This window comes from Macaca nemestrina, chromosome 11 (genome assembly GCF_043159975.1).
Source record: "Macaca nemestrina isolate mMacNem1 chromosome 11, mMacNem.hap1, whole genome shotgun sequence".
NCBI lineage: Eukaryota > Metazoa > Chordata > Mammalia > Primates > Cercopithecidae > Macaca > Macaca nemestrina.
This window is the reverse complement of record NC_092135.1, coordinates 131,488,767-131,501,196: the sequence shown is the minus strand read 5'-3', so window position 1 is coordinate 131,501,196 and position 12,430 is coordinate 131,488,767. Positions and strand designations below refer to the sequence as shown.

Sequence of the window (12,430 nt, the reverse complement as noted above, 5' to 3'; positions counted from 1 at the left end):
ACTTTGGGAGGCCAAGGCAGGCAGATCATTTGAGGTCAGGAGTTTGAGACCAGCTTGACCTACATAGTGAAACCCCATCTCTACTAAAATACAAAATATAAGCTAGGCGTGGTTGCAGGTGCCTATAATCCCAGCTACTCGAGAGGCTGAGTCAGGAGAATTGCTTGAACCCAGGAGGCGGAGAGTGCAGTGAGCCAAGATCTCGACACTGCACTCCAGCCTGGATAACAGAGCAAGACTCCCCCTCAAAAAAAAACAAAAAATAAAAAAAAAAGCTCAATATACTTAAAGAATAAAGAATTATTTAATAATAATAAGATAAAATTCATAACCCTGTGATTCCCCCCAACCTTTCTGAAACAAAGATATCCAACTTTAATGTGGCTGTTTCTGTGACCCTTTTTTCCCTTTTCCCCATTACTGATGACATTAAAGAAAAGGAAAATGAATAGAAATTAATTTTGATAAGAAATAAAACATACCTTGAGACAAGTAAAACCTGACAGTGTGGAGTGTTACAAAACTCACTGGCAATAACAGATCTGAAAATTGAAGCTTTTCCCACACAAGGACTCAGCACCCCCAATTCCTCCCCCGGGACAGCTCCTGTGATGTCCTCACGCGTGTTTTCCTGCATGGGGCCTCACCTTTGCCGTTTTGGCATAGTAAAGCGTTCGCCCTCGAAGCTTAAAGTATCTCCTTTTTGATCGCTGGAAGGAATTGTTCTGTTTGGTCAGCATCCCCTCTTTGATGATGGTCTGAAAGTACAGAAACATATTCATAAACTTGAGTTTTCAAGGTGCCCTTTCACTCTTCCGGCTGAAACGCACCCTGTTGTGGCTGAAACATATTCATGTCTCCAATAGAAAATATTTCTCACACTCTCAACAGACCTTGACCTATGCACAGGCCCAGCATGCTGCCGGGGGGATGGGGGTTGCACCAATCCTTTCCTCTATGGGGCAATGTGTGCCTGTGTGGGTGGGGGTGTCAGAGGCCCAGGGTGTGCCCTGGATGCACTGGCAACATGAAGAAAGGACACTGAGGCTCACAGGGCCACAGTACGCAGCAGCTGGGAAGACACTGGGACATGGGGCCAGTGCATTCTCCAACTTCAACATTTGGTATTTTTCAGCTATTCTTGGCCCTGTCTCTGTGTTCTCTGGCCCCCTGCCATTTCTCAGGATGCTGCTGCCAAAGCTGTCTACGTCAGTGGCTCTGGGGCTCAGAAGCTCCAGGCCTGCACCCTCAGGCCAACCCACCACTCACAGGCTGGGTGTGTGCATCTGCACACACCATGAGAGGGAAGTGCCTCGGCCACAGACACTAAAACTCCTCTCAACCCGAAAATCTGATGAGTTCACCCCATAACACAAGATGTTCTCTTATAAGAATCCAGAAATTGACTCTACAGTCCACTCACCTTGGCTCAATTAAAGCCAAGAATGAAGGGGGCACTACTTATCCCGGAGCTGCTCCCCCGCCTTACACGGCCCATGCCACCAAAACATCAAATGCGTAAGGAACTACTTGGTCATGAGACTTTCTGACGTACTTGGAGCCATTAACACAGTCAGAAAGAATAAACGACATGCATGAAGACAAGAACCTGGCTCTCAGCGTTTGCACACTATGTTACATCCCACCTCACAGAAATGCCCAGTCCACAAGGGCCTCAGCATGGAAACGGAGGGAGGCTTCCTAAAAATTCTGTTCAAAGACAAGCACACTGGTTCAGAGAAGCTTTTGCTTAATTACCTAATCCCATATAGCTCTGCACTTTACGTCAATGTTTTAAACAGCGTGTGCACAAAGTTCTTAAGTATCCACAAATGCTGAAAACTCCCTAACATAAAACCAGCAAGAGCAAGACACAGGAGGCTCCTGTCCCCCACTTGTGCCAGAATACAAGCGCGGAACACTGCACTGCCCGATCCGTCTACCGGCCGTTCACAACAGGAGAGAGCGGAACAGGGAAGGCTGCAGAAAGCCCCCACCCCGACACCCCATCAACATGTGGACGGACACCAGGACCACGCCCGGACAGCATAGCACAGGCCAATGCACAGTGCCTAGGGGTCTCCTCCTTATCCTGCAACAAGCCATCCTCACTGTGCCCTTCCTGGGTTGGGGGAAACTGGCTGCACTCACGACCACTTCCAAGAGCTTCTTGCTCACCAGCACATGCCAATCGTGGCAAACTCTGCTTTCGGCACTGGCCCGGTGGCACGACAGCAGCCCTTTCCAACTCTAGAGGATCGGCGCAGGGGAGAGCTGCTGAAGAATCTACTGACTCATTCTTGGCTTATACATTCACCTCACACTTCTGAAAAAGGCACCCACCCTTTCCCCAGTAATTAAAGAGTGCCAGGAAGGAAAAAGAGAGGAGCCCAACATTATCCAACGATCAAGCATCCTGATGAGGCTTGTTTGCCAGAAGTGACCTTCCCATTCCCACCCGCTCCCCTAGAGACAGCAGGGATCCCCAGCATACAGCTAGCATCTGAGGTCCCGTCCAAAACAGAACAAGGGTGATCCAAGGCAGACAGAAAGTCCCACCCCCTGATTCTGGGAGCGAGGATACAAACCAGTCTTCACTGTGAAGGACTGGGAAATGGTATTTGTTTCCAAACATCCTTTTCAGATCCAAGTACACATGGATGACACTCATTTCAAATACATCTGCACAGAGCAATGCCATCCACAGTAGCCTAAAACATACATCACGAGACCCTTTCTCTGTTGACCTCAAAGGCCTCACTGTGAGGACATCTCTCCTGGCCCCCCATTCCTCTTCCTTACCTCTGCGCGGAAAGCAATCACTTCCATCTCTTCCCTAAATGGGCAAAAAAAAAAAGACAAAACCAACAAGCCAAAACCCAGAAAAGTTATAAGAAGTTATCTTTAAAGGACAGATGCTAGAGTATTTTTTCTTGCATCTCCTGCTACACATCTCATACATAAAAGAAAAGCAAAATTAAAACACAACTCACTGCACCACCACTCTTACACACACACACACACACACACACACGCACATGCACAATCTTTCTGAGGGCGGATGAGAGTCTGCGATCTTGGGCTGCCCAAGGAGAGCTGTTGCTTTATTTATAGAACAAGAGTGCTCAGAAAAAGACTGGTGGGTTTCAGCGGAAAAGGCTGGGGAAGAGATAAAGACCATGATTTCTTTGAAGCCTTCTCAGAAACTGCATTTCTTCTCCTGATTCGCTGCTTGTGAGTACTATAGATATGCTGCAGAATATTTTTAAACATTTAGTCAAAAGCAATGAACCAAAAGTGGTCAAGAAAATAACACCCCAAAATAATGTGCTGTATTTTGCACGTGGCAGCTGTGAAAGGCACCCACAGGAAATGCTGCTCGGCTGACAAGGCCTCTCCTTGCCCCCTAGAGCAGAGTCAGGAGTGAAAGGGCCAGGCCCTTGCACAGTTCGCTCAGGCCATGCCGGGCCACCAGGCTCTTACAGTCACTTTGTTGGGTTCTATGCACAAACAAAAGGGCCGACTGTCGTTCGAGCCATCTAGGATACCCTTATTCCAATCAGAGACAAATTTGCAACACACACTGCACCAAGAAAACTCTCAAGCTCCAGTCAGAGAGAGAGCAGCAGGTGGAAAGTGAACAAGCGCCCACCAGCAAACACAGGTGAGACACCAATCCCAGTGCTGGGCTCTCCAGAGGAAGCTGGCGAGAGCACTGGGCCTCAGCTGCAGTGTGGTCCATGGCCACCCACGGACCCGACAGACATACGCCCAGCCCACAGGTCCAAGACTACCACGTGCAGCTGTTTGCGGGGAAGCGCAAGTCTCCAGTGGTCCTTGCTGAAGAGTAAGACACCTCTGAGAATGCCCTTGAAAAGGGCTTCAAACCAGGGGACAGAGAAAGTCCAGAACAGACTCTGTCTGAAAGGGATCAGCAGGCCCAGTCACCGGGTGAGGTTGACCCCTCTCCGACACATGCCCACGTCTCCAGATGCTGGTCACCGCACTGGGCTCTGAGGGCTGCATGGGCAGGAGCTCAGACCAGAGGAGGGCAGACGTATACACACCGGAGTGCTCTGGGATGTGGGGCACAGGGCAGTGAGCAATGTCCCACAAGAGAGGCTGCCTGAACAACAGGTACCTGAGCAGGCCAGGGAGGAGGGGCTGGGCAAGCAGAGGCCCGCAGCTGCTCCTTGGGGCTAGAGACAGAGCCCGGTGGTGGCTCAGAAATACACTCACTCTGGAAAGCTGACTGTGGCCACAATGTGGGAAAGAAGAGGGGGTGAAACGTGGAGGCTGGCAGAACACTTCAGAAACTTGCATAAGGGGGGAGTTGGTGACAAGAGTCTGGGGTGGCAGGGGAGAGATGGACACAGGCACGGGAATGTTCAGAAAGATGTGACAATTGACCGAGGTGAAGGGGAGGAGACAGGACCGAAATCCTGGACATCTCTGAAGAGTGTGGCTCAGTGGGGGGACGTCGGTTTCATTCTGGACGTGCTGAGTCTGTGGGCCTCGAGGACATCAGGGGAGTTCAGTGTGAGGCGACAGCCAGCACTGCAGGTCTGTGATGTAGGAGAAGGTTTAACACAGGAGATGCCTTGCCAAGAGCCCCAAAGGAGAAAGCATGGAGTGCAGGGAGGCCCAGGGAAATGGGAACCCAGGGACACCAACATCGAGAAAGGAAAGCCAGAAAGGAGAACGAGAAGAAAGTGGGCAGAAGTGCAGGAGAGGAGACAGCACGTCGAGAAGATCGCATCAGTGATGTCCAATGTAGCAGCGAGGTCATAAATGAGAACTGAGGCTAGGATAAAGGAAGCAGCCACCAGGGGGTCACCGAGGACATGCCAGAGCGGACATGGTGGCTTGATGGGGTCGAAGCCAGATAAAATCACCCTGAGTGTGACCGGGACAAGAGAAAGCAAAGATGACAGGTTTTTTTCAACTTACAACTTTCTTTTTATGAACATGGAATCCATACTGTACATACTGTTGTTTGACCTTGCTACTTTTTCTGTCATGTATATTATTACCATATAGCTGCATCAGCAAATGCATTTTTGTTGGCTACCGAGTATCTCATCATTCACCTGCTTCCCACTGCCAGAAGATTTAGAGTGCTTCCTGCTCCCTCAATGCTATCATCAGAATTTCAGTGGACATTCCCGTAAGTAAATATCTGCTTATGTCCTCAACTATCCTTAGAGCAAATTAAGAGAAGTGGAATGTGGGGACCAAAGAGCGCCCAGAAACAGACCCTTGCAGATTTGGAAGCTTGATGTATAAAACAGGTGGCACTGCAAACCGGGGTTTGGAGGGAGGGGGATTTCAGCAAAGGGGCTGAGATGTCAGGTTACCCAAGGACACCAATGCGTGAGCTCCTGGTAGACTCTGGGTGTGCTAGAGCAAAAGGCAGAAGAACTTCAAAACTTCCAGCAGACGAAAGAGAATTTCCAGTGACTTTGGAATTGGGAAGAGTTTCTTAAATATAATAGAAAAAAATATTAGATATAAGCTATGACTGCTAAACTCAACTATATTACAATTGAGAATTTCTGCTCATCAAAGACACCTCAAAAAGAGATAAAAGAAAAGCCAAGGTGGGAAAAATATGTACACTACTGCTGACAGCCAGTCAGTAACCAGAATATAGCAGAAACTCCCACAGAACGGGCTGGGCGCGGTGGCTCATGACTGTAATTCCAGCACTTTGGGAGGCCAAGGCGGGTGGATCACCTGAGGTCAGGAGTTCGAGACCAGCCTGGCCAATATAGTGAAACCCCGTCTCTACGAAAAATACAAAAATCAGCTGGGCATGGAGGCGGATACCTGTAATCCCAGCTACTTGGGAGGCTGAGACAGGAGAATCGCTTGAACCCAGCAGACGGAAGTTGCAGTGGGCCAAGATCATGCCATTGCACTCTTGCCTGGGCGACAAGAGTGAAATTCCCTCTCAAAAAAGAAGAAAAAAGAAACTCCCACGGAAAAAGAAAAACCACCAAAAAGAAAACCAATAGAAAGTGTGAACTGGCATTTACCAGAAGAGTAAGTTAAATGGAGACTAAACCCCAAAGAACGCTTAACCCTGGGGGATGCCACAGAAGAGCACCTTGGCAGTCAGCCGTGCAGGCGGGCCCACGCGTACACAGCCCATGACTGTGTTTCTCAACTTACATGTATACTCTATGTATCATTCTACATATAAAACGGTAAAGGGAAAAATACCGTTAATCAATATGAGGACAGAAGTAAAATCTCAGACTATTAGCGTTAATGTTTCGAGCATGTAAGGAGTGAGGATTTCCACATTTACACAGTAAAAGACAAACAAATGAAAAACAGCTGCCACATGGGGTGAAGAAAATGGAGGGGGCCAACCAAGAGACACGTGTCCAGAGGCTGAGGGCAGCAAGCCACAGCCTGCCCAAAGTGACCTGGACAGAGGGGCTGCAGGCAGACAGCTGGGAAACTGGGGAGGGGAACAAAAAAAAACAATAGGAGAAAGGAATAAAAATTAGCCAAATGTCCACTTCAGCCATCTATCTGTCCTTTAGACCTTCCCAGTCCTTCAACAACAACAAAAAAGCAGGTAAAACAGAAACCTGACTATGGTTAATTAAGCAACATCACCCAAATTCACAAAGTCCCCAAAAGTGGAAATACTAGCATAAAACATTAACATACAAATGTTTCAGTGGAAAGTAGCTGGTAAAACTTACTTCTATCAATTTGCGCATCACTTTGTTTGTTTGTTTTCTGAGACGGAGTCTTGCTCTGTTGCCCAGTCTGGAGTGCAGTAGCACAGTCTCGGCTCACTGCAACCTCCACCTCCCAGGTTCAAGTGATTCTCCTGCCTCAGCCTACCGAGTAGCTGGGACTACAGGCGCGCACTACACGCCCAGCTAATTTTTTGTATTTTTAGTAGAGATGGGGTTTCACTATGTTGGCCAGGCTGGTCTCGAACTCCTGACCTCAGGTAATCCACCCACCTCAGCCTCCCAAAGTGCTGGGATTACAGGCGTGAGCCACCGCACCTGGCCCAATTTGCATATAACTTTAAATTTTCATGCGTTATTTTTATATTTACTTGTCTTCTTAACAGAACAAACATTTCTGGTCTATGAGACAGAAACTAACATTCCAGTTAACTAATAAGAAAACTGGTAAACAGAGAGACTAAGTAACTTGCCCGGTTGAACAACTAATGACAGGTCACAAAAGAAATCCCAGGCCTCTCCAATTCTAACTCAAAGCTTCGTCTGTGGTTTGCAATTTATAAGCACCATGATTCACAAATAGGAAGCAATCAGAAAATAATTTGTTCACAAAACATAAGGCATGCAAAACATATTCAAAGACCTCCAGATTATCTCCAACACTTCACACATACCACATCCACTACCCGAGTAGGAGCCATTTTCATCTTTTAATCCTCACATCAATTTTGAAAGTGGTGGTAATATCCCCACTTTACAAGGAAACTGAGGGCCAGAGGATTAAGTAATTCACCCAAGGCCATTTGGCTAATGAATGTCACACCTAGAATTCAAACCCAGAGCCCAGACAATACTTGTGGGCAAAATAAAACTTCAGCATAAAAGTCTGATTTAAATCAATTAAGCAAAGGTAAATTCCTGTATCTACTCAAAACACTACCCACAGATTCATCCTCATTCAGGAACTACCTGCAACTTACCCACCACCTATCTACCTATAACCTGATCTTACTGCATCCTGGCAGAAGTTGAGGGAATGCCCAAGGCGGCAATGGAATGTGTGCCACATCGGCATCTTCATGACACCAACGGCCAGCAGGAGACAGCACACCAGGCAACCACGGCGCTGCAGAATCGCGCTCAGCTCTGCAGAGCCAGACCCCGAGTCTGGTGCTAACTCTGACAGAAAGGAACCCAACAGGTTTTCTGAAGACTCCAAAACACCAACCCATGGAAAAAGGACATCATCCTTCCTTTATCCATCAAGAGAATCCAATTTCCCCACTGCCACTACCCTTGTTTTCAATGCACTGCCACCAAGATTAAAACTGACCATGTCCCAAAGTTCCTATGCCAAAGCTTCTACTGACAGGAGGAGTGACACCTCATTCCTGCCCCCACTAATGTGAGCAAGGACCAAACCAAAAAAGCCAAAAAGTGGCAACAATGTGTACACCCAAACACCCAAGAGAGAGCTGCTCCAGATGTGCCCTTCATTTGGAGTTCACACTCACTTTTCCTAAACCCAGGACACTTCTCTTACTGTGGTATGGCCAACACTGTTAACACCTACACACACATACACAGACATCCTCACTGCTCACAGGACCTTGCTTCTGAGTTGGGGGTGGTGGGCGGGGGGGCCTTTCATCATAGGGCTAATCCCCATTACCCCAGTACCAGTCAAGGAGACCTAAGCAGTTCTGTTGGGGGTGGGGAGGTAGGTGAGTACTCAGCTGGTATATGGGAACACGGGTAGCCGCAGTACCACCTTTGCTTTGAATGAACACACAACATCTAGTGCTGTAGCAAGCATGTTGAGGCTCCAAGGTAGCCAGTGTGGGTCCTGATGACATCAACCTGCAGCCAAATGCATTCCTGGCTGATGACGAGGGGTTGGCTGAGTTCACTCCCGCTCTGTCAGCATCACTGCTACTGAAACCTAGTCTTGCATGCTGGCGTCCCCACGGGCCAGGCCTCCACACTGAAACGTACCTCATCTCACTGTTCACTGACCCCACATTTCCTCTTTAGTTAATATTAATAGCATCATCAAATCTAAAAGAAGTAGCAGGCGCTCAACTCTTTTCCTCCTTCACTCCCCATTTCTAACTGGCTACCTAGGATCATTGATTGTATTTGTTAAAATAATGGAAGATTCCACGGTGAAACCCCGTTTCTACTAAAAAATACAAAAAAACTAGCCAGGTGAGGTGGCAGGCGCCTGTAGTCCCAGCTACTCGGGAGGCTGAGGCAGGAGAATGGCATAAACCCGGGAGGCGGAGCTTGCAGTGAGCGGAGATCCGGCCACTACACTCCAGCCTGGGCGACAGAGAGAGACTCTGTCTCAAAATAAATAAATAAATAAATAAAATAATGGAAGATTCTGCCCCTCCTCTTCAGCCCCGCCTACCTCAGGCTTAAGTTGTTCTGCCTCTTGTCTCAGGCTCAGTGTGTCTCAAAGTGTGGCCCAGACCACCACATCAGAATCCCTGGAACGTTTGTTAAAAATGCAGGCTATGGCTGGCCTGAAGGCAGTGAGCTATCTCAAATGAGGGTTCACAACCAGCTACAGACTGAACTCCTTGCTCTATTCTCTACCCCGTTCTCACTACTTCACTGAACTAGTTTTTAAAAAAGTACAGGTTATTAAAATAATAATATAGAAATAAAATAAAGAAAGAAAGAAAAAGCAAATTACTGCCCCACGCCCAACCTCCTGAGCCTTGGAAATATGAATTTTTGCCAAGAGCCCAGGTGGCTCCTAAGCACACCAAGTTTGTTCTCTGTGCATCCTTCCTCCAACCTGCTGCCACAATTCTCTCTCTCAACGGGAGGATCTCACCCCAACTGCCAATTACAATTACCTGACAAGCTTTGAGAAACAGTGACCACCGGCCCCACCCAACCAGTGACGAACATCAGTGTTGGAGGGGCAGGGAGCCACCGTGTTAGTAGCTCCCAGGTGACTGGAAGAAGAATACGGTCTCAGAGCCAGGGCCCACTCCCACACCTCTCCTCACTTTCCATGGCATCTAGGAAGGCTTCGCGGGCCCACAGGGCTCCTCCCAATCTGAAAGGCTCCTCTCTCACCCCTCCCAGAACCACCTGACCCAAACACAACTGACTCCGTTATTTCCCCACTCTTTTGAATATAATCTTTCCTCTGCCTGGAAATCCTCAGCTCCTCTTCTACTGACTAAGCTTTGGGACCTAAGTCAAATGCCACCACCTTCAGGAAGTCTTCCCAGACTCTCCCCAGGCAGAACTAGCTGTCATCACTTTGCAAGTACATGAACATCCATTATGAGGCTGTCTCCCTCCCCAGACCAACAGTCCCTCGGGTTTAGTGGGTTTATTTATCTTAATTAATTAATTAATTATCTTAATTAAGCCACCACACCAGGCTAGAAAGTTTTACAAAATACCACAAAGGGCTAATATCCCTAATCTTTAAAGAACTTAAAAAAATTGAGGCCAGTGCCTCAGGAAGTATTGTTTTTGTTTTGAAACAGGTTCTCACACTGTCAACCAGGCTGGACTACAGTGGCTTAATCACAGCTCACTGCAGCCTTGACCTCTTGGGCTCAAGTGATCCTCCTATCTCAGCCTCCCAAGTAGCTAGGACTACAGGTACACTTGTTTTGTTTTGTTTTGCTTTGTAGAGACAGGGTCTCGCTATGTTGCTCAGGCAATCCGCAGGCCTTGGCCTCCCTTATTGCAGGCATAAGCCACCACACCAGGCCAGGAAGTTTTACAAAATACCACAAAGGACTAATATCCCTAATCTTTAAAGAACTTAAAAAAATTGAGAACAGACTAACAACCTGGTAGAAAAAGGGACAAAAAATATGAACAAACATTTGACAGAAAAAAAACTGCAAAAGGCCCTGAAATGAAGGAAAAGATGCTCAACTTAGCTCAGAAGAGAAAAACAAAACTAAGTGACAATACTATTTGCACCATCAAACTGACAAGAAACAAACAAGGCTGGGCACAGTAGCTCACGCCTGTAACCCCAGAACTTTGGGAGGCTGAGGCGGGAGGATAGTTTGAGCCCAGGAGTTTGAGACCAGCCTAGGCAACACAGTGAGACCCCATCTCTACAATTTTTTTTTTTTTTTTTTTGAGATGGAGTCGCACTCTGTCGCCCAGGCTGGAGTGCAGTGGCACGATCTCGGCTCACTGCAACCTCCGCCTCCCTGGTTCAAGCAATTCTCCTGTCTCAGCCTCCTGAGTAGCTGGGACTATAAGCACAAGCCACCACGCCCAGCTAATTTTTGTATTTTAGTAGAGATGGGGTTTCACCATGTTGCCCAGACTGGTCTCCTAAGCTCAGGCAATCCGCCCACCTAGGCCTCCCAAAGTGCTAGGATTACAGGTGTGAGCCACCACACCCGGCCTCAAATTAAAAAAAAAAAAAAAAAAAAAAAAAACGATCTGGGCATGGTGGTGCACACCTGTGGTCCAAGCTACTTGCAAAGCTGAGGTGAGAGGATCACCTGAGACCAGGAGTTCAAGGCTAGCCTGAGCAACATAGAGAACCCACCTCTACAAAAAATAATATTATTTAAAAATTAGTGCACCTACAGTTCCAGCTACTTGAGAGGCTGAGGTGGGAGGATCACCTGAGCCCAAGATGTAGAGGTTGCTGCGGTGAGCTGTGATCACACCACTGCACTCCAGCTTGGGCGACAGAGCAAGACCCTATCTCAAAACAAATTAAAAAAACAAACAAACAAAGAGGCAACACATTCTGCTTCTATGGCAATGGGGAGCTGGGCACTTGACACGACTGCAAAATGGGATGGCCCTGAAGACAAACACTTGGCAAAATCCAGAGCGGTTATTCATGCGTTTACTCTTTTGATCTAGCAAGCCCACTCCTAGGAATCTATCCCAAAAGACACCTTGGCAAAACAGAAAACAAAGTTTGTACAAGGCTATGTGCTACAAACTATTATAGTAGAACACTGAAAATAACCCGAATGCCCACCAACAGGCTAGTGGTCGAAAAACTACAGTACATTCCAACTCTGCAGTACCACATATCTATACGAGGATTGTAGAAGATATCTTTATATGTTATGGAACGGTCTCCAAATCAGAGTAAGTAAAAAGAGAACTGTGCAGAACATGCATAGAACATGCTATTAAGAGGCCAGGTGCAGTGGCTCACGCCTGTAATCCCAGCACTTTGGGAGGCCAAAGCTGGTGGATTACCTGAGGTTAGGAGGTGGAGACCAGCCTGGCCAATATGGTGAAACCCCATCTCTACTAAAAATACAAAAAATTAGCCGGACGTGTTGGCACACGCCTGTAATCCCACCTACTCGGGAGGCTGAAACAGGAGAATCATCTGAACCTGGGAGGTGGAAGTTGAAGTGAGCCGAGACCGTGCCATTGCACTCCAGCCTGGGAGACAAGAGCAAAACTCCATCTCCAAAAAAAAAAAAAAAATGGAACATGCTATTAATATCTTTGTGTAAAAAGGAGGACATTGTGTGTGTGTGAAGAAGATAAACTTAAAGTTTTTTTCAAAAAGAAACAATTTAACCAAAATAACAATTAAAATGGTTAAGTGGTTACCTCTAGGGAAAGGGAACAGGGTAGACGAGACAGGGAAGGCACACATATGATTTTAAAAGGACTTCCAGGGCAGGGGCTGCACCCGTAGCAGTACCCAGGAAGATGAGCTCTGACTTGCTCCAGGC

At 47.4% G+C, this 12,430-nt stretch overlaps 1 protein-coding gene across 2 annotated transcripts in view; it reads right to left on the bottom strand.

The window, feature by feature from the left end:
* The window catches only part of LOC105473893 (diacylglycerol kinase delta), a 120,456-nt gene that overhangs the window by 85,329 nt on the left and 22,697 nt on the right, over positions 1-12,430 (bottom strand). For both annotated transcript variants that reach the window (XM_011728077.2, XM_071073579.1), the window contains exon 2: positions 648-758. In XM_011728077.2, the coding sequence (XP_011726379.2) occupies positions 648-758 (111 nt within the window). The remainder of the gene's footprint in view (positions 1-647; positions 759-12,430) is intronic.